Source organism: Mytilus californianus, unplaced genomic scaffold (assembly GCF_021869535.1).
Source record: "Mytilus californianus isolate M0D057914Y unplaced genomic scaffold, xbMytCali1.0.p SCAF_2, whole genome shotgun sequence".
Taxonomy (NCBI): Eukaryota; Metazoa; Mollusca; class Bivalvia; order Mytilida; family Mytilidae; genus Mytilus; species Mytilus californianus.
The window spans coordinates 37,753,097-37,780,364 of NW_026262668.1; the positions used below are offsets into that span (position 1 = coordinate 37,753,097).

The 27,268-nt window shown below is 32.0% G+C and overlaps 1 protein-coding gene across 1 annotated transcript in view; it reads right to left on the minus strand.

Annotated features, from left to right (window-relative positions):
• Positions 1 to 37: 37 nt before the first annotated feature.
• Positions 38 to 27,268, minus strand: part of LOC127729800 (integrin alpha-4-like) — a 36,986-nt gene continuing 9,755 nt past the window's right edge. Inside the window, exons 7-21 of the mRNA XM_052237694.1 lie at positions 26,769 to 26,875; positions 25,670 to 25,738; positions 24,227 to 24,367; positions 21,440 to 21,551; positions 14,780 to 14,965; positions 13,964 to 14,173; positions 10,065 to 10,231; positions 9,226 to 9,363; positions 7,670 to 8,169; positions 6,694 to 6,871; positions 5,689 to 5,814; positions 4,452 to 4,580; positions 3,541 to 3,630; positions 2,816 to 2,941; positions 38 to 531 (exon numbers count right to left, since the gene is read on the minus strand). Of these exons, the coding sequence (XP_052093654.1) occupies positions 394 to 531; positions 2,816 to 2,941; positions 3,541 to 3,630; positions 4,452 to 4,580; positions 5,689 to 5,814; positions 6,694 to 6,871; positions 7,670 to 8,169; positions 9,226 to 9,363; positions 10,065 to 10,231; positions 13,964 to 14,173; positions 14,780 to 14,965; positions 21,440 to 21,551; positions 24,227 to 24,367; positions 25,670 to 25,738; positions 26,769 to 26,875 (2,417 nt within the window). The 3' untranslated portion in view covers positions 38 to 393. The remainder of the gene's footprint in view (positions 532 to 2,815; positions 2,942 to 3,540; positions 3,631 to 4,451; positions 4,581 to 5,688; positions 5,815 to 6,693; positions 6,872 to 7,669; positions 8,170 to 9,225; positions 9,364 to 10,064; positions 10,232 to 13,963; positions 14,174 to 14,779; positions 14,966 to 21,439; positions 21,552 to 24,226; positions 24,368 to 25,669; positions 25,739 to 26,768; positions 26,876 to 27,268) is intronic.

The following is a 27,268-nucleotide window of genomic DNA, read 5'->3' on the forward strand; positions in this document are numbered from 1 at the left end:
TAGTTGTGAACATAGCAAAGTTTCTTGCAAGTCAATATTGATATAAATAATCATTTATTTTTTTAGAAATAACATTACAACAGCAAAATAATAATTACAAATAAATTACAAGATGAATACTCATCACTCATACGACATATTCGCATAAAACGATGTGTGACATGCACATTATACAATCTAAGGTTTTCATATGGTTTTTTTTTCATGAATTTATCAGTAATTATTTTGAATCATGAACAATAGCTGTAAATTTTCAAATATAATTAATACAATCATCGATATCAAGCAATTTTAATCTATGAAACTGATTTCCAAGATTTTAAAGACCATATTTTCCATCAACGAGCAGTAGTTCATTACGTTTTTTTAATGTATCTCATTGAAACAAATTCCTTATATGCTTAGTGCTACTTCATCATCCTTTGGTTTACTTAGTCGACTTAACATCTGTGTTTTCCTTTGCTCATAAAAGTTGCTTTGTCTTTTCCACTTATCAATTTTGTCCTTTTTCTCTCTCTTGAAAAATCCGCACTAAAACAAAAAAGAATTTGCTTTTTAAAAGGCATAATTATGGTTGTATTTTCCAAACAGTTGTTGTTAATGAACAGCACAAGACAGCTTTTTTATTGGGTTTTGTTACTGGTTTGGTTTCAAATATACAAACTGAATATTTGGAATAAAGAGCGATTGGTCTTCGGTTTTAAACATGTCGATCTTTTTAATTAGTATTAGGGTTTTTCTGTCTTATACGAAGTAACCGCCAATTGTTCATTATGAATAAGTCTGTATCACTTCAATGAAATTCTCGGCTGCCCTTTTAATTGTACATCCCGAGTAAACGGATTAAAATTAAAAAAATATGATGAATGTGTAAACATCTGTAAATATTGAGGCTACTTTCTACATTCCTATGTGGCAACATTCCAGCAGCGCCTGCATACGGAGTATATATCTCCCTGTTGATACGATATTCAAGGGCTTGTATTTCCTATCATGGTTTCCTTGATGGTTGCTGCTCACAAGAAAGCTATTTTACCAAGAGTTCCATGTGGTGAAGTTGACTCATTCCGTCGTAAATTTTACGGACGCAATCACGAGTTGGTTGACCGTTCTGGAATATCCGTTTCACAGATGACAACAGATATGATCCAACTGTCGTAACTACAATCCCGTCCCCATTTTCACAAATGTGAACTACCGAATTAGAATTAGCACCGGTTTTGTACTGACATGACCAACACGACGGATGCCACATTTGGAGCAGGATCTGCTCACACTTCCGGAGCACCTGTGATCAGCCCACTCTCCTCCCAGTCTTTTGGTGGGGTTCGTGTTGGTCAGTCTTTAGTTTTCTATGTTGTGTTGTGTGTACTGTTGTTTGTCAGTTGGTCCTTTCCTTTTTTAGCCATGGCGTTGTCAGTTTATTTTCGACTTATAAGTTTGAAGGTCCCATTGGTATCTTTTGCCTCTCTTTTCTTATATTGAAAAGCCAAAAACCTAGTATAAACAAAATGGTCATAACAAACAGGAGAGGAACCGCCATTTGTTGGAAGTATAACTCTATATTTTAGCATTTTTTTCAACTGAATATTTTCTAGAATTAGTATCACAGTAATGTAAACCAGTCAAAAAGCATTGGAGTACTTTCAACATGTTCAAAGACTAACATTCCACTAGAAGTGGCATCTATCCATCGGAAGTAACACAGATTTACAAGCCAAAAAAAAAACATTATCCAATCACTGTAGAAGAATTTTTTAAATTTAACAATAAGGAATCCAAAGCGAAATTCCGATAACCTGTCTAGATCTTAAAGTATTAAAGATATGCATCGTTTTGTAAAACTAACAGTTTTCAAATATTAATATCAAAGTAACAGCATGCCAGAAAGAAAAAAATACCTTGCTTAATAAAGGCAATAGTAGTATACTGCTGTTCAATAGCCATAAATCGATTTAACTGAAACAAATCCGGGTCACAAACCAAAACTGAGGGAAACACATCAACTATAAGAGGAAACAAAACGGAATAACGGAAACACTGAACTGCTACAATAATATACGCCAACATACATAGAAACGGTTTATGTGAATACAACTGCCATATTCCTGACTTGATACAGGACATTTTAAGAAAAAAATGGTGGGTTGAACCTGATTTTATGGCTAGCCAAACCTCTCGCTTATATGGCAATGTTAAAAATACCGCTAAAATGACATATTACGTGACAGGAATACAGTACAAATTAATGCAAGAACATTCAGGACAGAGAAATACATAAATAAATAATATATTATTTGACTCAGCACGTAGCTTTTTTCAAAAAATGGCATATTTGGGTGGCATTTTTAGAAACTCGATCCAATATATTTTTGCGCTTTTAAGTTGCCTCTAACAAATTTGGATTTTCTAAAAAATGTTGAATTATTTGTACAAAACTATTAATAACTGTCATACAAGAAAAGTCTGTACCAAGTCCGGACTTCTCTTTTTGAATTTAGCTAGGAACTTGGTATTTTTGTTTTATTTTATACCCTCTCGCAAATGACATATTTGGAATATTATACTCGGGTTTGTTTTTTTTTGGAATCAGATTCTATTACGATACAATTTCTTCGTGATGCGTATCAACTCTCGACAGTAAAAATGTCATTGTTTGAAAGGCATCAAATTTTATTTTAATATATGAAAATTTAGCTTTTTTGAGTGGATGAATATTGTTATAAACGGTTATTTTGAAACAAAACTATACTGCTACAAAAAAAAATCATCAGAGAAATCCATGTTTCTAATGTGTATCATACAGCAATTTTACCTTCCACAAGATAATACCAAGAACTATAAATAACACAACCCCAGCAATTACACTGCCTACGATAATCCAAAGGTTTATTTCCTGATCAGGTGTAACTAATGATGCTGGATAAATGAAACTAACTGTCTATAATAAAATAAAATATAAATGTATCAATCAAATATGTTTTTCTGTTTAAATGAGTGCTATATTAGTTTCTAGTGTGTGCAAAATGATTTATTTGTGTATTTTCTTTCATTGCTAACTTTTTTTCGTTTGTTGTACAAAGGTGTGAAGATGTATTTTTTCCTCGTTTTGTTTGTTGTACAAAATTTGTGACAAATTGGATTTTCCTATTTAGGAGTGTTCATGTATACTTTTGAATATTTCATCAAAACTTTTGATTTTATTTTAATTCTACAGACAAAAGAAGAGATTTACAAGAGTTTGGCGTGTACAACAATGTTGTTTCACTTCTTATGAGTAACACTTCCATGCTTTCACTCAACCAATTAACTGAAAGTTGTCTTTAAAAAATGCAAGTCATTGCTCTAACTTTCATATAAGTTGAAATGGTAGACATAATACGTTCTCCTAACCTCGTTCATGACTTATTATCAAACACCACATTAATGGTATCATTCATTCGTGTGTTTAGATAAAAAAAACAAATTGCATGAAAAAAAACCTGTTTGAGCAACCATTACTATATATTGTTCATGTAATAATTTCTTAAATGAACGTACCTTGGCTGTCTTATTAGCTTTTAAAGAATCTGGGAATTCTGATTTTATTGGATTAATAACTGCTGTTGTATAAAACTGGAATTCGTTTATCTATATGAAAATAGCAACATACTGTACTGACAAAAATATGGTAGGCAATTAAAGCAACTACGAACAACAATAATAATCATGTGCTATTATTTTATCAAGACATGAAAACAAAAGAATAAGATGCCAATTATGTGAGGGTGTAGGTGCAACTATACATAAAGCAACAAATATTGTTAAAATATATAAAAGTATAAGTGATTTTTTTCCAAAAAGTTAAGTTATTATGGGCACTGAGTGTTTTTCATAGACTTTCCTAAGTAATCTGAGTGTTCATACACCAGGAATACTTTGAATATTTTGACTACTTCTAAAGATCTATCATTGATCCGATGTTCGTTATTATGCGAATTTGTTTTTAAAGTTCACATGTATACATAATCGTTGGGCTCACTAAAAAGCAATTTGTAGTTCATATTATGTTGTTGTTGGTGTTTACTTGATATTTCATTAATTAAAATCTGATTTAATGATGCAATCTATAAATATTTTCTTATCTTCATGTCATTACGAATAATTTATTGAAGAAATAACTAAAGGAATTAGCATGTTCCCTTTTTTTTCAAAATAAAAACGATTACTGTCAACCATTTCTTCTCGCGGATTCTTTATTTCACGTTTTGCCCACTTTGCGTTTTATAAATTTACTTGATGTAGTTAAATAAGGAAAAACCCGCGTTTTACATATTCACGACGATTTATAGTCGTTTTACTTTGCTACTCGCGAAATTCGTGAAAATAAATCGCTCGGGAAAAAAAAGTTGGTTTACAGTATATCACTTACCGAACTTTTTTTATAGAGCTTTACAAAATACTTAACTTACACTGTCTATATTGAGTGATGCTTCAGTAACATTGAATTGAACATCAATCAATGTATTTTCATTTGGTTTTAATGTCTGAATAAGACACTCCACAACAACACATTTTGGATCATCTAAACTTTTACAATCCTGAAAGAAGAATAGTACTTACGGACATTTGACTGAAATGTATAATAATTCAATAGTAACCTCATTGTTAAAAAAAATGGAGGTGGGGGTCTGTACCACGAGCTCTTTATAAGGCTTGATGATGTGTGTTACTGAAATTCCACCTAAAAGCACAACTTTCATTAGAAATCATTTGTGTATTAGATAGTTGTATGACTCTGATATATGTATTGGCTGACAACAACCGTGCGGTGTGATGTTTAATGTTTCAATATAGGTTTACATCCGTTTCTGCACTCTAACAACGTTACAACATTGCGTAGTTTAAAGTTAATACAAAGCAAATCAAAATATTGATTTAACTTTATATTTCATAATTCAATCATTTAAATGTAATTATAAGAATTGAATATTTCTTTTGTTTTGAGGTTTAAAGTGTTGAACAAAACACATTTGTTCTTCATATAAAATGTGTTTTGTTTAATGCTTTTACATCCCAATAAAACTACAAAAACACATGTCATTTTTAAATGTTTACAAACCGTTGATTCATTTTTGTCCACGGATATCAATTTTTGTGGATTGATGAAAAATTGTATTTTTGTGGATTTTTGCTTTCGTTGTTTCGTCAAAGTCTTTATACAATCCTATAAAAAAAATTCATTGTTGTTCTTTCGAGGTTGTCCTATACACGAATAATTATATCCCATGAACAATAATGAAACCACAGTAATTCAGTAACAACTTATTAATGATAGAAACAGATCCTGTTTTCGCACTTCACTTAGAAAGATCTGATACCACTCTCTTTTTCTTTCTGTTCCGAGAACTTATTGTTCAATTTTAATCGTAATTGTTGACGCAATAATCACCAGAACAGAACGTAGAATTGAGAGTCTTTCAAAACTTGTAAGCCAATCGTGGACACATGTAAAGCATTTGAATCACATTGTAAAATTCTTTATCATAATTTTGTCATAAGTAAACATAAACAAGACGAGTTTTTACATTTAAATAAATTCAGATATCAAACTCAGAAATATGTATTGTTTGACTCTGTTAACATTTTTATAATGTTATCCAATAATCAAATCTCTGCTATATAAATGACATAAGAATAATAACTTACGGCTATCTTCTGGACATCAACAGCGTTGTTAGTTTGAGCTTGCGTAGGAATTTGCATTTTCAATCCAATATGAAGTCCAGGGACTAATAGAATTGTGCAATTTGACTTTTGGTCTTTAGATATTATCTGATAAACACAAATAATTCAAAATTAAACTGTTTCAACGGCAAATTGAAAAACCAACAAGAAAGTAAATTTAACATAAAAAAAACTACAAGCATATTAAAAAACGGAATTTTAAGAACAAAACATAGAAATAGAACACATAACGGTTTCTTTTTGGGTAACATACTGTGCTACTTCATGTTCACCTTGGAAGTTTTAACAATTTCAACTACGATACGAAAGTGATATGTATTACTATCTAAATTATCATTCCAATTTGTTCTCAATGTTTTTATTTTTTTCCTATAATGTGTGAAAATGTGCTTGCAGTTGATATATAATCATTACAATAGCAACTACTATGTCTCATTTGATTTAAAAGTCACATTTGATTGGAAAAGGGGATAAGGTACCAAGAGAGGGGGAAACTTGTTACTTATAATTAATCATTTTGTTTATAGCAAAAGCCTTTTATGTCTTTAAGGAGGTTCGCTACTCAGTTTCAAAATAACAAGCTTTTCATAACACTAGTATAAATTGATAGGGGATTATTAAAGAAACCACAAGAGCAAAAAAATATAGGTCAATGTGCTTGTTTTCGAGATATAAGCTATTGAAATTTTGGCGGGAAAACGTTCTCTCTTGATTTTTCTTAGCCTTATCATTGAAAAGTTCAAGTTCTCAAAAACTATTAGAAAATAACAAAGATTTTATAAGACTTTTACAGATGGCTTATAATTATACATGTAAAAGATTTATAAAAAGAAAAAATGGGGGTCGATGGGCAAATTTTTTTAAGGCATTCACATGGATAAAACCAGAGGATTCCGAAAATCTGACAAAAATTCCAAAACATGACAAGCGAACATCCTTAAAAAAATTTCAAAGTGAAATACTCACCTTATATGCTTTTGTCTGTATTAGAATGTCGGCAGTATCGGCGATTGCAGGAATGGCCAAAACGACTTTTGACGCAAACAATGGACTGGGTCCATTATTAAAAATATCGTAGGAATGAGTGAAGGTTCTGAACTTATCCTTTGTTTCAGAAACACGTGACTGTTCAGGGGTGCTTACCCTAAAATTAAACCATATTTTTATTAATATATATTCAGAAGTTGTTATACACTTAGCTGAAACATACAAAAATAAGGAAAATAGGAAGCACGACATGGACATACAAACAATGACAAACACAAAACGAACACTACATGATCTAGATAGCCTGACTTAGTACACGCATACAATATTCTGAGGTTCTATTAGTATTAGCTTAACGTTCACACAAATGTTGCTTTTCCAATAAGAAACATACCAGGGTATATTATTAGATCTTCGTTGCCTTGATGTATTGCAAGGCCAGTGCTCTACCCTACAATGACTTTTTTATACTGAATAGTCATTAAAATCCAGTTAACTTTATTCCCTTTTGATAAAAAAAATAACAAAGTATAAAGGAGGAAATAAATTTTAAGTTAGACAAAAAGTCCATTGATGATTGAAAATAAACGAAAAGATCGACAATATCGAACAAAACATAGCTCTAAAAATTAAATTGAATAGCATGCTTGAGCATATAACCTGTTGTTTTACCAATGAGTATATATATTTCAATTATTAAGTGATCAAATCGCAGTTATATTTACTTACTTTTTACTAGTTAAATTTTAAAACTATACATAAAAAACATATTTGAAACAAGCTGCTCTTAAATTAAAAGCAGTTCCTGTCTTCTTCTTGAGACATTTTTGTCAGATCTGTCCATACGAAATGACGTCTTATTATTCATCTAGCATTGTTTACTTTTATGTCTATACTATAACAACCGTATAACAGTCCATTCAAATAGGTTAAAGAAATGCGGTTGAATACATACCCTAATATAGCCATATCAGCTGAAAATGTTACATCTTGTGTTTCTGTGTCTGTATTATCTACAGGGCTTACTTCATTTCCAACTGCTGACGCAGTTGCAGTTAATCTAACATAAGGCAGCAAGTCGCTATATGTGATATTTTTAGATAGGGCAGCCGATGTAACGTTGTACCTCAGACGTACTGCACCGAACTGTTTCTGATATAGTACACTGTTTACGTCGCAATGAACCACTGATCTGTTGTTAGAATCCATTGCATTTGCACATGTGAGCTGGACCGATCCATCTGTTAAAAGAGGTGTCGCGTCAAGGAATAAAGCATTGTCTGAGGAAATATCTGCTATCAATCTTACACCGAATGCAGGTTCTCCTTTGTTAATAAACCTTACTGTAAAACTGTAATCTATCGTTTGTCCGTAAATAATTGACATCACATCTTTAGTAATGTCAACTTGAAGATCAGGATCACAAACTCCATTACAACCAGTCATGAAAGTTGTCTAAAAAGGAGAGTACGAGTTAGGATTAATATGTCGTTAAATGGTCACGTGGCAGTTATTGGTAATATATACAACGAACAGTCAAAGACATTTTAGTTTGTTTAATTAATGCGTAAAAACTGTTGTCATGAAAATGATTGATTGGTGTTTAACGCCACTTTTCAGAACTATTGTGATATTTTGTGGCAGTCAGTTTTTTTTTGGTGGAGGAAGTCGGAATGCCCGGAGAAGACGACAGACTTTCGGTTGGAAAACAGACAATCCTATTCAAATAAGATTGGAGTCGAGCGCACCTGTCACGTGTGGGATTCCAACTCACAACCTCAGTGTTGACAGACTAGTAATAAAGTAATTAGACTACTTAGACCAATTTGTCACCGTAGTCCCCGTTGTCATGAAAAGGGTCTCTCATTACATATTATATAATAAAATTAACGGTACCAATTTTACTGCACCAGATGCGCATTTTCAAAATAAATGTTTCTTTGTGACATTCAAATGCTAACGATCGATTGGTAGCACCATTCCAGTATGCTCAACAATTGATTACGGAAAGCCTGCCATTGAAAACGCTCGTAAAGAAAAGTCGGCAAAGACAAATAAGAATTTGCATTAAGAGACTCAAACCAAAATCGTCACAAATAGAACACTCACAGATTTTCATTCATTCATTTTCATTGTGAAAGCGGTTCTAAATGGAACTCATATCCTAAAGGTAAACATAGGTACAATTGACATTCTTATCCATTAATGATCTAAACACATCTATATGTGCAAGTAGTGGAGCAGGAATATCAATATATCTATCCGAGTTCTTCCCGGCTTTTGATTAAGATTGTGTTTCAAAAATCTTTATTTTCTGTGTTATGCCTTGTGGACTGTTATTTGTCTTTTGTTTTTGGCTATGGTATTGCCTGTTTTTCTTTGACTTGCGGATTTTAATTTCTTAATTGATATATTCTCCATGTATGTAAAATGATCGCAACAAGAAAAGGTAAATTTACAGAATATTTACTCAATAAGATCTTCTCTAAGTTTTTATAGTTTAATATATACCCCGTCGGATATGCTTGTTGGTGTATTGGCATCCTGTACTGGTTTGACTACTCCACCAGATGAAGTCTCGGCAAGTTGAAATTGTGCTTGGAAATCCATTGATATAGCTATTTGACTAAAAAAGTCTCTTGATGTTGACTACAAATAATTTTCAATTGAAAAGTGTTTAATGTACAGAAACCAATAAAATTAATATTTACATAAACATTAATAAAAACAGAAGTGCTTCAACTTAAATGTGATTCAACACTTGCATTAATTTTCAAATAAATTTTACAAAACACCAGTCATCTTTTTTATTTACAAATCTAAGAATTGAAATATACCTGTTATTAATATTTTGAATCTGAAATTTAATCTTTCAATCCATATTTCAGCAGATATTAATTAGTGATGTCAATGCATTTGGTCTGCCACTTTACATTAATGTCATATAGGTAAAATTTGCATAATGGAGATGACTATTTCAGAATATCTATCTCATAAAATATGTATTGATTTTAATAATTATCATACATTATAGTATAATACTTTATTGTTTCGTATTTCTGTTAATCATTTATATTCACGATATATAAATGCAAGTTTCTCTTTCAATTAGATGAAATTTACGATTAATCCGTTTTCCACAAGAATACGAAAAATTGGAAAACATAGTGTTTATATATTAGGCGGGCGGAACTATTAATTGTATTCTTGCAAACAAAAAGTCATTCTTTCTGTGAATTTGAGACTTAACACAAGAATATAGTTCCGTCGTGATTTTCATTAAACACAAAATTTACTGAAATCAATTGTAAATATAAAGAAATATGACTTAATAGCTGTTGTTACTGTACCATTACTCTTGCATAGACATAATCACATGTTTCGCCACTAATAGAAACACTGATCATATTACTGCTGTAAACACCTGCATGATTGGTTGTTCCCTTGTATAAATCCACACGACGTGTTTTACTTTGACCAGTTATAGTAGTATCCGCGTTTACCGTATAATTGACCCCTACAATGTAAAGATGATTGAAAACAGCTAATTCCTTGTTGACATAGCTGTTTTTTATAGTAATTAAGATTATAACTCAATGTTGACTGCTGTACCCCAATTTTTGATATTTTTACCTATTATGTCTCTTTATTTTACACACACATTATTGTCAACATAATGGAATTTGATGCATCTGTTATACAAGTGAAAAGTTAAGCTAGCTATAAAACCAAATTTAATCTATCATTTTTTACATGATGAAATGTACCAAGTTAGGAATATGACAGTTGTGTTCCATTCATTTGATGTGTTTGAGCTTTTGATTTTGCCACTTGTTAAGAGACTTCCCGTTTTGAATTTTCCTTGGAGTTTGGTAATTATGTTATTTTACTTTTTTAATAAACTTATCATAGAACAATTTCCAAAATGTTATGTATATAATAATCTCATTCATGTTATATCGAATTAATATATAAATTTTTTGTGCAAATTAAAATTAATTTGAACTAAGAGGAAAAGATTTTAATGACAATTTACAATTTTCTTAACAAGTTTGTTTAGTTCTGGTTTTGGTTATGAAATTGATTTCTTAGAACACAGAAGTTTTCGGAGCAGCATATATCGTACATAGTTTCTGATAGATTAATCTATGGCAATTGATCGATTCAATTTCCCCTTTAACTAAAATCTTTCGAACCCATTAAGAATGTTTACAAATAATTTCATAATGGCAATGGCTTTTTTAGCCATGGCGTTGTCAGTTTATTTTCGACTTATGAGTTTGAATGTCCCTTTGGTATTCTTTGCCTCTCTTTTAAAAAAGTTTATCAAAGATACCCAACTAATAATATATATCACTATAAAAGAGCTCCACTAAAAAAAGTTGGAAGGTCTAAACATCATGATCAAATACGGAGTTGAAGAGCATTGAAAACCTTAAATTAAAAAGGTTATGCAAAATATGTCTCAAGCAGTTATTTTCCAGGGGTAGAAAATCCGTAGTTTTCAAGTTAAATTAACATTATGAACAGTGGATTTAAAGATGTGACCAAATCAATAATACCCGCGTGGAACACATGGGTAGTCTATGTAGTTACATACTCAAATAGTTGAAGACCATTTAAAATCGTAATTTACCTAGTGGGTATACCGCAATATCTTTTGTATGGAAATTTTCATTCCACACCACAAATGTATGTTTTATCACCTATGCATTCAAGGAGATCATGGCTTCTGGGGTCCGACAACATTCTTCGGGGATTAAACGATATTGGAATAACACAAAAACTCTTCCGTTATAGACGTTGAAAGTCAAGTATGGTATTACACAACAAATGGTAATGCATGCATAGCAAAGTTTTTAAATATCTTGTATCTGCTAGACCTTAATACTTTACCATCTGCACAGGTTTGTGTGTACTGATGGTATATATTTATATCATAAACAGCTATTTTTGTCCATTTGTTATTATGAACCTTAAGGTAGCACGGTAGTATTTGCATTCCAGAATTTAGGTTGCTCTTTTGTGTACCCTACTTAGGTCAATGTATCTGAACAGTGTGATTGGACTAAAAATACAGTATCAACTGAACATACTTTCCCAAACTGAGGGATGAATCAGGTGTAGAAAAATATGAAATAATTTTACATACAGGTGAAAATGAATTTTTGAGAATTTTTTTAAATTTTGTATTCACTGCATGATAAAAGACCTAAAAGCACTAGTGGCCTTAGGTTTTTAAAAATAGCAAAAAAAGTAAACGGTCATGATACATATTCAAATTTATTTCTGATTAGTATAATGAAAGTACTTCAGTTAACTGTGTATGTAGAATTTTTCGCAGTGCTAGAAAGTGGTGAAAATCCTAAAAAGGCTATCATTATCCCTTATGGGCCAGGAAATACTACCGTGCCACCTTAACTGGGATATATATGTTTACACAAAATCAATAAAGGTATTTTTTTTACCTATGCAATTTGTAAGTTTATCAATAAAAAGTTGATTAAGGGCAACTAGAATAAAAACAGCCCTTAAATTTCACCCCTGGGAGTGAAAATTGCTGATTCAGCAAATTTTGCCTGATCTGTGGGTAATAATGTTAAAATTTACCTAGAAAGTAAAATTTCTTTATTTTTAAGTAACTTGCAATACATTTTTAATTATAAAGTTTCGTTTTAACTTTTCGCAGTGTCTGACACTTGTGCAACAACTGGAATTTGAGACGCGACATATTTTAGTTGCCTGTACGTCCTATAATTTTCACCGTAATAAATAAAGTGCATAATTTTTTATTTTTTTCCACACAAGTACAGCTATACTAGTTTTCTTCAGGTTTAATTTGTAGTTCTGTGGTAACATGACACCAGTTAAGAGCTTTTTTGGAACTAGTAAGTGGTTAAGGGGTCCTTACTTATTCATTTAGCCCTCATATTTAGCTGAAATAGAGATAGCATTAGGGGTTTCTTTACATTGACAAGACAATTTTTTGGACAAAGAATGTGATTATGATTGTATATCAGCAAGATTAAATAGTTTATTCATTTTCCATGCAAATGTCATTAATTTATTTGATTTTCTGACCCTGAAAAGCACAATAAAGCTAAATTGATTATGTAAGGGGACATAATTTAACTGAATGCATACATGAGAAATAGACAATGAGTCAACTTAAAGATATATTCTAGTACATGTATTGTCAAAAAGATCTTTGAATAATAGTAAACTGCCATCTCAAGAGTCTTGTTATATTGCCTTCATAATCTGGAAATGCTTAAAGGAATGTAAGGCATGCTGTAAAATGTGGAATGGACTTTACTATCATTTTTCATGATTTGGTGCTTAAACTGTTTCTTTCAGTCAGATTAACTATAAATAGAGTTGGCAATCCAATAATTCCTCCTGAATCACCATGGTTTACTTCTGTGTTGATTTGAAACAACATATATTTGGGTTTTGTTCACTCCTTAAGTAAAAATGTTCAGATGAAAAAAAAGTGAAAATCTGCCAGCTGGGGTAGGGGTATACTTTTTAATTTTTTTTTGGTAAGAAATAAGTGAAGACTAGTATTCTTTATTGTAATATGTTTCCTAGTAAGAAGTCTATGCATCATAGATGTCATGACTGATTTCAAGTTTGTAATGTCTTGGTTAAGGTAGCACGGTAGTATTTGCATTCCAGAATTTAGGTTGCTCTTTTGTGTACCCTACTTAGGTCAATGTATCTGAACAGTGTGATTGGACTAAAAATACAGTATCAACTGAACATACTTTCCCAAACTGAGGGATGAATCAGGTGTAGAAAAATATGAAATAATTTTACATACAGGTGAAAATGAATTTTTGAGAATTTTTTTAAATTTTGTATTCACTGCATGATAAAAGACCTAAAAGCACTAGTGGCCTTAGGTTTTTAAAAATAGCAAAAAAAGTAAACGGTCATGATACATATTCAAATTTATTTCTGATTAGTATAATGAAAGTACTTCAGTTAACTGTGTATGTAGAATTTTTCGCAGTGCTAGAAAGTGGTGAAAATCCTAAAAAGGCTATCATTATCCCTTATGGGCCAGGAAATACTACCGTGCCACCTTAACACAGCTGGTTTGTCAGTTTTGGTATAACTAACACGCACTTGCAGTTACTGATGGAGAATTATACTATTGATTAACCCACTGACTTACTGAATCTTGTACATTATGTCCGTTATAAGTAACTGAAAGTTACTGATAGGTCATTATTAAAACGCTTACTTGTTGAAACAGGAACATCCGTTCCAGTATAACTGAAACAAACACTGACTGTTACACATGGATTATCATTAGACGGAGTTGCGCACTGCAATCCTGTTGACGTCAGAGGTATAATTGGTGGATTGAATTTTAGCCTTGATGTCATGGTGATAACTGGACTTGTTCTTAATAAAAAGATAGTATCGGATTGGAAAGCTCCGACAGCTAAATCTGAAAGTATTATCAACTACTGACTACTAATATTCATTCACATAGTTGAATTCAATTATGATGGTCCTCCATATGGATAAAATTCAAGGTATTTTCTGAAGGTGACTAAAACTTCAAGATCATGATCCAGGAGAAAGTTGAAAAATAGAGTAAACTACCGACTTTAAGAAAAAACGTTATTTATCAATATATAAATAATTATAATCGAATCTTTAATTTCGTTTTTATATGTTTATTCATTTGCCAAAACTGAACGATGTGAGGTTCTATGTCCGTATAAAAACAGTATGGGTAAAAAGAGACTATCTTCAAATCCATTTAGAATGTGTTCACAGTTTATATTTACATCCTTCTCGTGCTTCCGAATAATTATCCATTCTTGACAATAATTTCAAAAGCGTATCGTCACCGAAAACGTTGTGATTGACTAATTATAACATCGTCATAAACATTGAAAATTCAACGTGACGTTATTTCTATTGTGATATTACTAGTATATCTCTTTTAGATTCCAAAAGAGACATTTAATGATATTGTAAGTTAGCGAATTTGATTCTTGAATGTTTTCCCTCAGAATTCTTTTTTTAACTTAACTCGAAAACATACCTGCGTATTTGTTGTTATCAATATCTAATGGTCGAGATATGTATGTTCCAAAAGATTTTATTCCATTGAACGAAGTCATGGCAGATATCCGTTGGGAATGGACTGCATTCATTCTACCAGACTTTCCATTAAATATATATACAGCTCCAGCGCCCTCGTCCTCATTTGGTGCTCCGATGGCAATATCTATTGTATACAAAAATAAATATTGGTTTGTATTGTTTTGGCAAAAGATATTGACAGATATATAGTACTGCGGGCAAGGCTCTAAAGGAAGCATATTTCTCAAAAAAAAAAAATCATTCGTACGCTGAATACATTCACTAAGTACCGTTAAGCACCAACTGAGCACGATGCAAAAGTATCTACAATTTAACATTAATCTTTTCGATGACCCGAAGATTAAATCCCTTATATAATTGAAGACTGTCTGTTAACTGATGGCCCCATGTTTTGATTAAAGTGTTGCAATCGCCAATTGATATGATTTATGTGTTCCTACATAATATTAAAGGTGAATATGATTGTTAAATCTGCAGTTTATGAAATTGTTTTTATTCAAATACAGACAATAGCAATCAAACTAATCCTTACCTGAAAATATTGAACATTATCAAAATACCATTCATATATCATTTTAATGAGACAATAATTTCTAAGAACAAATTGCGTTATAAACCTGTGAGGCTACGGTGTTGCAACAAATATTGGTTATTACATGTAAAAAGTAAAACAATAAAAATACCGATCTCCAAGGAAAATTCAAAACGGAAAGTCCCTTAACAAATAGCAAAATCAAAATTTCAAACATATCAAACGAATGGAAAACACAGTCACACTCCCTGCCTAGCACAGGCATCTCCCCATGTAGAAAATGGTGGATCAAACATGGCCCCACAGCTAGCTAAACCTCTCACTTGTATGACAGTCGTAAAAAAATCCATTATATATATTGACAACAATGTGTGCACAAAACAAACACACATAACAGGTAACAATGTCAAAAGTTGGAGAACAGCAGTGTTATAATCTCGATTATTATAAAAACAAACAACTATGTTTGCATTTTATAAAATTTTACATTTATGTTATAAATTTGCCTATGTGTGATGTGTTAGTAAAAATTAGATAAGCTTTGAAATAGGACAAATGTGTAAATATTCGGTCACCCTAATTCAATTTGTTAGAAGAAAACGTTCAGTTTCCTGCTTTTAAAGTAGATCATGAGCAATCATACACATCGTTCCAACACTTTATGATCATTCACACATCATGTCACCACTTAAATGGTATCTTCATTAACTACTAGTATGCTAGGTGTCAAAACACAAATTCACAACACCTATATATTCAATCGTTTTTTGTTTTTATTTTCACAGTTCTTTTAAATATTTTATCATAAGTTTAACTTCATCAAGGCCATCTCGTTTAAACTCTTGTAGTAAGGGAAGACGTTTTTGAAGTCACCTACAACTTAAAATTTATAGCACTCTGATTTTCTGAAAAACCTTAAATATGCACATTGTGTAGGACACCGGCCCTAAAATTATGATTTAATTCATGGACTGGTAAATTTGGGCTCAAAATAGTTCATATATACTTTTCCTTCAGCAAAATTTTTATTTATGCAAATTTGTTTGCTATTTTAGGTAAACAACAACAGCAACATATTTTTAATCAATTTCCAGTTTTCTTGAAGCACCAACAGGAGGTTTAGTTCAGTTAACTAGGAGGATGTTTTTCATTTCTATTTTTTGTGGACCTTATTGTCACAGGGAAGCGTCAAATCAAAATTTGACTAAAGGACCAAACATGACACATTTCATAAGTTTGGGAGTGCCTTTATTAGCCGCGCAGTTTAAAAGTTTTAAATCCTTTCTTGATATTGATACAGACGTTGCATCAACTAATTTTTTATTCCAATATTTATATATTGAAAATATCTAACAAGCAAAAGCAAGTAGTACATTATAAAAGAGATTTAACAAAACAAGCGGCATGACAACAATATATATATATTACGTTTTAATAGATTTAAGCTGAGGTAGTGATTTTCAAGTAAGAAATATCGGAATGTTTTAAATCAATTAATATTGTTTAAAATACTTTAATAAGAATTTATTTTTTTTAAATATCGTTGAACATAAACGAACGTGAAATATCTAGAATTGGATAAAAAGCAAGCAGCGAATTGTTGATTTGTTGTTTTTTTTTCTAACGAAAAGTCGGATGACCGTTCAGAGTTTTGAAAAAATGTTTTAATGAGATGCATCATCCCTTTGGTTGAGAATGTAGACGAGTCTTTCTTACTTTTGACTATCTTTCACAAATCATTTTGTAATTCTGCGAAAGACAAAGAATGCAAACACGCTTTTTAATTTCTTCTAAATAAAGCCGAAGGTGTAATAAAAGACTAACATATAAATATTACCATTAACTATCTCAACGGAGAAAAACCCAACAAAACAGGATATCGGAAAATATTTGAAAAATGCGTAATCTTATAAGTGGAAAATTACAGTTTAGCGATTAATCACTGTTGTTCAAAAGACTATACAGAGAATAACATGTTAATTTGGGGGTAATTCTTAAGTTGTCGCGAGTGTTTCAAAAACTTATATACTGAGTGGTTTTCCGGATCAATCTATCACATGAATTGTAAGGGATATCGTAATTGTCAGTTACATGGTAAATTTCAAATTCAAAATTATTTAGAAGATTGTGAATATAAGGAAATGCGGGATCTACGTCTTTGAGTTTTAAAGAACAATTATCGCTTAATTAATTGTTTTCTCTATCAAATAAATAAAAGATTGAGTTTTTTTTATTCAATTACTAGTCAAGCATCTGCTATTCCTTCAATTTATCAAATTCATATCACGTTGTGATTTAAATCAGATTAACATATGTACATAAGTGGGTTGATGACCAACACTTTATCTCGTTTGCTTGTTTCCGCACAGAAAAGGTAAACAAGTGTATACAATGATAAGGTCATGAACTTTTAAATTCGACTTGTGATATAATATTCTAACTTTAGCGACACGGGAATACTTAATTTTAAATCCAATGTTAGCCTCTTTGTCATTTAATGGGGACTTGTTGAGATATAAGCATCAATACTGAAATTTTAAATAAATTTTAATTTGTTTGTAACATGTGTAAGACGTGAAAATGAATATTTGTAATTCAGTGAAGTGCATGTATGTACTGTATATATGGAATACTTGTTTAATATGCTGTTATACCAAACACTGTATTGTGAAATATTCCGAAAACGAAGTCGTATGTGACTGTTCAAACATGGATTTCCACACGGTTCCACGACATATACCAACCAACACAACAATATTAGATTTATCAAACAACTATATTGCTTTGCTACATAATGAAACATTCATGCGGTTGACTAAACTTCGGACATTAATCATTCACTCATCAAGATTAACATACATTGATGTAAATGCGTTAAAAGGCCTTGAGAAACTGCAAACTCTTGATCTCAGTTCGAATTTTTTGGATGTTGGATCGTTACCTATAGGCGTGTTTAATAATACTCCTAATTTACTTTATTTACAGTTATCCGATAATACATTCTATAACTCTGGAGATTATCCCGATCAATCCTTAAGTGTTCTCTCTAACCTACGGAGTCTTAGTATCAATGGAATTCGAAATGGACGGTTTGGTGAAGGTTTTAAATATTTAAAACACCTTAGAATGTTGCGTTTTGATCCATGTCTCATAACACATCTAACAAATGAAACATTCGTAGTGTTTGACAATTTACCTATCGAAGACATTGATATATCTTGTGCAATTAGGAAAGTTGAATATGGAACACTTGCTCCTTTCAAATCACTCAATCTATTAAAAATATCTCATAATTCATTAATACGGTTATCGGATTTGATACCCATTCTTATACCGTTCAAAGACAGGAATATGAGCGAAATTGATTTATCCTACAATTATAGAGCTCGTACTGGATCTGACATCTTAACACCTAAACATTTCACAATTCTAGGTCAAATTTGTGTAAAAAGCTTAATACTAGCAAAAAATCAAATAAGCATTATCAGATCTGGTTCGTTTTCTGCCATAAAATACAAGAACTGTCTAGAACATTTAGATATTGCAAGGAATAACATATATGGCGATATAGGTACAGGGCTTGAATTTTTCCAGCTGACAGGTTTGAAAACAATAGATGTATCACAACAGGACCCACTTAGTCCTCGGAATGTCGGATTGTTTAGTAGTAACGTTAAGTCTTGGATATTACCAGCACAAAATGTGTCAAAAGTCTTTAAAAGGGAAAATACTATTTTTACTTTTCCCTTGCCGCCTAATTTAGAGAAAATTTATGCCGAACGATTAGTTGTTCATCCCTCACCTCTTGCAAGTATTAATTTTACACTTGGACGTAAATTAAGAGTATTTGATTTAAACTGGACTCCATGCAGCAGTTGCACTGGACTTATACATGGAATTGACAATCTTGAAATATTAAAAGTATCTGGATTCAATTGTTCGTTAATTGATCTATCAATTTTTCAGTCATTTAAAAAACTTAAAATTTTAGAAAGTCGGAGCGCAAATTTAGGTCGTGGTTTAATAGAGGACAAGGATGGAAAAATTCTGAATGGACTGTTCAGACTTCAACAAATTGACTTTTCAGCAAACCAATTTAAATATTTAAATCCTTTGATGTTCAGATCTCAGTACAAATCATTATTGAAGTTAATTTTGTCAAATAATATTCTAACAGAGATTAATTTGAATTTTTCAAAATTTTCAAAATTGATTTACATTGATTTATCAGGTAATCGAATTAGATATTTGGAGAGAGGAACAACAAAAGAATTAGATATGTTGAACATCAAATCAACGGATGAACTTGAACTGCTATTACAAGGTAATATATTTGAATGCAATTGTGATTCTTTGCATTTCATAGAATGGCTTCATTTTACAAATGTGACGTTGGATAATGGAGGAAACTACTCATGCAGGTACTTTGACGGAAGCTTTAAAACAACCACATTTGCATTTAACAATTTACATGCCTTAAAAACAAAGTGTGTTTCTAAAGTATGGCTGATTTTCTCTGTGGTATTCTCAGTTTTATTGATAATGATAATTATAGCCAGTGGTGTAGCTTATAAATACAGGATAACTCTTCAATATTGGTACCTAACCATTCGCCGGAAATACCGCCATTATTCTAAATTGGATGGTGAGTCGAAGGAGTATAGATATAGCGCGTTTGTGGCCTATCATCATGCAGACTACAAATGGGTGTGTGGTCCCCTAAGTTCATTTCTCGAAAAAGAAAAGGAACAATCTTTGTGTCTTCATCATCGTGATTTTTTACCTGGTAATCTAATAGCGGATAATATTGTTGAAGCTGTCTCTCAAAGTAGAAAAATCATTTTAGTGATAAGTGAAACATTTCTGGAAAGTTCTTGGTGTGAATTCGAACTTGATATGGCTCGAATGCAAATGTTTCAAGAAAGTCGAGATATGTTGATTGTAGTTTTAGTCCAAAATATTCCAGCTAAAAGTATGCCTAAGTCTCTGTTGAGAATTTGGAACAAAATTACATGCCTAGAGGCTTATGATAGTGAGCTCCTTATTGGAAATGAAAATTTTGAACATTTATTTTGGAAACGTCTATATGAAGCTGTACTTATATGATATTTGTTTTCTTCTTTAATACATTGACATTAAATGGTTCCTTTGTAATATTTTACTTCATAACTAAAATAAGGAATTCAGCACAATAAAAAATGTAAAATAGTTGCTTCTGCAAATTACAATTTGCTTTTCACGTTTGAAACCAACTCTGTATATCAAACTTGATAGCAGGTTCCACAGACATGTGCAATTCTAAATAAATCTCCATGAACATTTAATGAAAAGTACCGTCCGTTTTAAATAAGTAATGATGTATGATTGCCAATCACGACCTAAATAAAGTAAATTGTATAAGACCAGTATAGAAATTGAACATATTTCTCTGCTTAATTAAAACAGCATGGTAGAAGAAATAATTGCATTCATGTCCTAAAGTGTACAATATTTCTATTCAAATACTCTATTCGTAATATGTATGCTGTTATCACTTCATTTATTTCCATTTTATGTTATGTATATGTTCACTCCTTCAAATGTTAAAGAACATACTTATACCATCAGAATTAAGTTAATAGGCAATCATATGTTTGAGAAATCAGTAGGATTAATTCATCCCATGCACTGTTATATGTGTTTCGTTAATCGCATAAACAATACTTAGTAACCCTTTTTATTCTTATGTTTGAATAAAATAGGAGAACGCAATTTTTTAAAAATAACTTTTAAAAGCAAATTATTGATCCATTGGAAACATTGGGGGGAGGGGAGGTCAACAAAGGTACAAGGCTTATAATTCGGTACTCCAGACGTGCGTTTTGTAACACAAGACTCATAAGTGGAGCTCGAATCAAGAAGTTGTACGGCCCAATTAAATACGAAATAGAAGAGCATTTAAACACGAAAATTTCGAAAAGTTAAGCCAAATACGGCTAAGGAAATCTATGACTAAATAGGATGATGTGTGCGCATACCTAGTGCATTAAAACAGATACTTGTGAACTAATTGGTTGATATAGTTACCATCGATATTGTCTTTGTTGATGTCACCTAGGTTTACAATGGTCGCCCCAAATCGTCCTCCTCCTTGGTTGTTTCCGTATAGATTTTGTACACTGGAATCTAGATACTGCGACTGTAATACCATCAATATATTACATTTCGTCATTACATAGAAAAAAAAGCAGATTAAAACAAAATAAAACAAAATATATATCAAAACAAATCGCGCAGTTAAACGGGATATACGTTAACATAACACAAGGCAACAAGTGGATTATCGTCTGAGTAATGCAAAAAAATCATTCAAAGAAGTCACAGGTCAAGAGTTTTAAAAGTAGAGTGTATAAAAAGTAAAATAACAAAAATACTGAACTCCAAGAAAAATTCAAAACAAAAAGTCCCTTATCAAATAGCAAAATTAAAAGATCAAACACATCAAACGAATGGGAAACAACTGCCATATTCCGAACTTGGTACAGACATTTCCTTATGTAGCAAATGGTGGATTTAACCTGGTTTTATAGCTAGCTAAACCTCTCACTTGTATGATAGTCGCAAAAAATTCCATTATATTCACAGCAATGTGTGAACAAAACTAACAGACATAATAGGTAAAAATGTAAAAAATACAGGTACAGGAGTCAACATTGTGTTTTAATCTTAATCACTATAAAAACAAACAAATATGTCAACAAAGAAAAAACAAAATGGCATATAGACAAAGCACATAAGCAAAATGAAAGACAATACAAAAAGTGACCATAGCACAATAACACAATGGCGGGTTGTATAAGTGTTGAACCACGTCAAAAGGATGTTACCAAAAATGGTCTAAACAGTAAAGGTTAATAATTTACAAAGACAAATAAAAGAACACTTATAACACATAATTAAAATGATAAACAACGTCAATACCTAGAATCTATACTTCAAGACCATCATGTATTATTTTTGAAGTTGATACGGAATATTTATCAACACGATCTTGGTATCTTCCGATGAACTTTTTTAGAAAAAGGACGAGACGTTCTTTGACTCATAACCTTGGTTCATCAACTTTCTGCTCAGAAACTGGTGATGTTTTATAAAGTCTGAGTAGCAGCTACAAGCTCTTGAATACCGAATGAATTGGGAAATGTACATCCCATATGCAGGTGAAGTTAGTATATTGCTACTAAGGTGGGGAAAATTGATAATTTCAAAATTAAAATCGTCTCGTTTGTCATAGATTTTGGTACTAAGATGACCGCTTATGTCAAATTCGAAGTATAAGTCTAAAAATGAGGCAGTGGAAGCCGTATCTGTTGTTTCTTTAATTTCATAAATGTTTATATGTGTAACAAACACATTTTTTTCCAAAAGCCATATAAAACCCATTGATACTCATTTGAACGGAGTTGAAAATAAAAGAAAAATGTGTCTGAGGACAAGAATGCCCCCGATCAAGCTTTGAAGTTTTCCAAGTTACAAAGGGGCATAACTCTAGAACGGTAAATGACTCACAACCCAAATTCAAACATTGTCTGCGTCTGCATTGTGTATGAGTTTTATAAAATTTGCATGAAGCAAACTTAAGATAGAGTGCAGAAGCGAAAATGGGATGGATGGAAGCACGGACGGAAAGACGGACGGATGGTCAAGGGTAACACTTAATGTCCCCCATTTCCTACGTCGGGGGCATAAAAAGAGACAGAAGGTACCACAGGGAGAATCACTGGTCGAAGAGAAACCGACAAAATCATGGCAAAACACGGAAAACGACAACGGTCTACAAAACACTACATAAAAAACTAAAGACGGACCAATACGAAATAAGGGTGATCTTAGTTGATCCGAGTAGGTAAGCAGATCCTGCTCCTCGTGTGGTATCCGTCGTGTTACTTATAGTAAGTAAACGTTTGATATCAAGTCTCATTCTGTGATACATGTCACAAATAAAGAAAAAAACTAAACGAAAATCAAACTAAACTTATAAGCATGGTTACCAAAAAAGTTTGATTAGGAATGATTGTTAGATTTCAATCATATTAATGCAAAATCTTAGTTTGCCGCTACTGGCTACATGTCGGAAATATAGCAAAATTTAACTGTAAAAAAATTTATTTTGATAAATTTGGTTATATATTTAACTTGCTATCAAAATAGGAAAACGTAATAGTTCAAAAATAACTTCTATCATAAAATTATGGATCCATTGGAAATATCGAGAAAAAAGTGTGTTATGGGTGTAGACATAGTGCAACAAAATAGATTCTAGATAAAGAAAATTAAAATTTATTGATTTGTAGATATACAATTTTGTTTCCACATAAATTATGCACTGTTACTTAGTTAATGGTCATTTCTTGGTCCAAAATTCATTATTTTTTTGACACGATTTTCCATTTTGTTCCATATTGGAAGCACCAACGAAATTTACACATGTAAAAGAGGGACATTCAAACTCATAAGTCGAACATCAACTGACAACACCATGGCTTAAATCACAAAGACCTTCAGACAAACAACAGACGAGTACACAAAACACAACATATAAAACTAAAGAATGAGCAACACGATTCCCACCAAAATCAAAGAAATTATTAAAAGACTATGGTTCCAATTCGATCAGGCAAAGCTGACCTTAAATTAATTTGGCTATTCTTTTTTGGTCTCTTTGGGTCACATAGCGTCGAACGTTTCTACGGATAAATCCATGATTTTCAAATGTTTAGTTTCGGCGTTCCAGTTGAAGGTAAATCCAGAAAAACGCTTCGGACGCACGAAACCTTTATTAACATTTTTTTGTGTATTAATAATAACACATACATCACCAGTCCCATAATACACAAACACTGTTCCTTCGTCATAGGATACAACCTTTTGTAGTGGGGCACCAACCAATACGTCGTTATTTCCGTCATTGTTGACATCAGCAATACAAACAGACAACCCGTATCCTGATCCAATCTGAATATTATGAAAATATATAGCACTTACCAAGCATGTGATATTTATAGACTAAGTGTAAATTACATGAAAAAAGAATGTCGTGACAACAAAACTTAATTGTTATCTGCACAGCGGAAAAGATGAAAAGAAATCTTTAGTATATATGGTTCTTCTTCTTCTTTAAGTTTCTAGCGATCAATCATTTATTGATGATTCGCCGGGCATGGACTTTAAAATTTGATTTATAATTTACAAGGTCGTCAGAAAAAAATAAACAAAATCGAAAATCAAAATAGTATATAATGTACATTAATTTAAAAAAAAAATAACATTTAGATAAAACTATATACATTTAATAACAATAACAGCTAATGGTACGAAATAGGGATTAGAGCGGATTCTGGGATCATACTCTTTATTACGACAACAGACCATATGTTTGGAGTTTGTCACGGATTATTGATATGTTATCCAGATTTTTCTTATTATGTATATACGTCTACCTGCTAGTTGGGCTAAAAAATAATAATATGCAAAATATTTATTTTTCGCATTAGCAAAAAAAAAGAACTGTTGTTATTTCTATCCTTTAATTTTATACTGTATGACAAATAAATTAGTGTTTACAGCTGGCATGTATGGTTTTTTGGCTCCACAATTATTTCCATGAGTTTTTTTTTTATATTCAATCAATTTCTAAGTTACAAAATACCTTTGATATATACTCAGTTTCATAGCATGTCCATCTTAAATTGATATAAGAAATCAAATCAGTAGAATTATCACTACTTGTTAACCATTTTGTGTTAATTTCGATGACGATGATGATGATGATGATGATGATAGATGGCTGCTTAACGTCCAGGGCAAATTTATATGCATAGTCAGGACGAGAGCATGTTAATGTAATATGAATATTCATCCTGCTTTGTACTAGACCGACAAGCTGAGACCTATTTTTAACGTGCTAGATCACAAGGTTACAGTCCGCAGGAAGACAAGTCACCTTACCCGGATACATTATTCTGACTCCGAGCCGACCAGTCTTTGCTCTTACTCCTTAATGCCGCGTGCTTAGCGGAGAAGCAGCAAATGCCAATTTTAAAGTCTTTCGTTTGACCCGGCCGGGGTTCGAACCCACGACCTTCCGCACTCGAGGCGAACACGCTACCACGAGACCACCGAGGCGGTTGTGTGTTAATTTCGTGTTTGTTAATTAAATTTAAGCGTCCTTCTTTGTTCAGGGTGTCGTATGACTATTGAGAATGTGATAAATTTAAGAGAGAAATTGTAAGATATATAAATAAAATGAAGTCTTACCTTGTTTCCAAAAAACTGCTTTCTCACTGCTAGATTCGATCCACCACCAGTAGGACATAAAACTACAAACTTAAATAAAATATGAAAATTAACTATGTTAATTAATGCGAAAACATGTTCTGTTATTTGTTCTTTTGATGTAGAAGATGTATAGTTGACAATAAAAACCATGTGTTAAATAATAGACCACACAATGGCAAAAAGAATTAATAAAGACGAAAATACAAGCTAAACTTTGAGTAACGCGAATCTGATGATAATGGCACCCGTCTGCTTATGACAACTAAAATCGTATCGTCGTATCTGGAACTTTCTAAATACAATTATTGTTCAATTCAAAGGAGGTGAGCTGTATGGTAAGGAACCCCACTCAGGTCTTCAATCATTCTTTAAGGATAATAAGCGCAAGAGGTTTAGATCTAGGCTATCACAAGCGAAGTGGTTAGCGCTTTTGTGTTGAAGTACAACATCATGGATATAGATATAAGAAGATGTGGTATGAGTGCCAATGAGACAACTCTCCATCCAAGTCACAATTTGTAAAAGTAAACCATTATAGGTCAAAGTACGGCCTTCAACACGGAGCCTTGGCTCACACCGAACAGCAAGCTATAAAGGGCCCCCAAAATGACTAGTGTAAAACAATTCAACCAGGAAAACCAACGGTCTAATCTATATAAAAACGAGGAACGAGAAACACTTATGAACCACATCAACAAACGACAACCACTGAACATCAGGTTCCTGACTTCGGACAGGTGCATGTTCATTTTCTGTAAATTTAAAGTTAATAAAATGTTTATCTATCCCGAGCATGAATTTCCATAGCTGTACTCAACACAAATCTTTGGTTTTTAATGCTCTTCTACTTCTTATTTGATTGGCCTTCCAACTGTTTTGATTCGAGCACCGCTGGCGAGTCTTAAGTAGACAAAAAGCGCGTCTGACGTACCAAATTATAAACCTGGTATCTTTGATGAGTTTGTAGATCAACAATCATGCAAACACCCTCCAATTATCCGTATGATATATAGCTTATCTTATGTAAACATATTTATGTTTGTCAAGTATTCAAACTATGTGTGCTCTAAGGACTTACCGATCCAAGATGACCATCCTGGTTGGCAAAATGCGGAATCCCTGTAACAACAGTTGTTCTAGAGCAACCCGACTGAGGACCGATTCTACCCACGTCCATAGATAATCCTGAAATAATAAGTTAAGTGTCTAAATAAAGTAAATCATACCTATATCTAATGTAATCCCTTGATCTGTTACATGTAAGTTATGCACATTTTAAAGATGAAAAAACTCTGTCTGATGACATCTATTGTTGTGTTACGATATGTTTAATAAAACTATAAAACAAAGAGATGTAGTAGGATTGCCAATAAGACAATTTTTCAACAGAGTCTAAAAAAGCGGATTATTAACAACTACAGGTCACCGTATGACCTTGAACATTGACCAAAATCCATACTGCATAGTCACCCATAAAAGGCCCGACATGACAAAATGTGAAACAATTCAAACGAGAAAACTAATTACTCGAATTTATAATTTTATGAAAACCAACAAAAAACAAACATGATTGAAAAA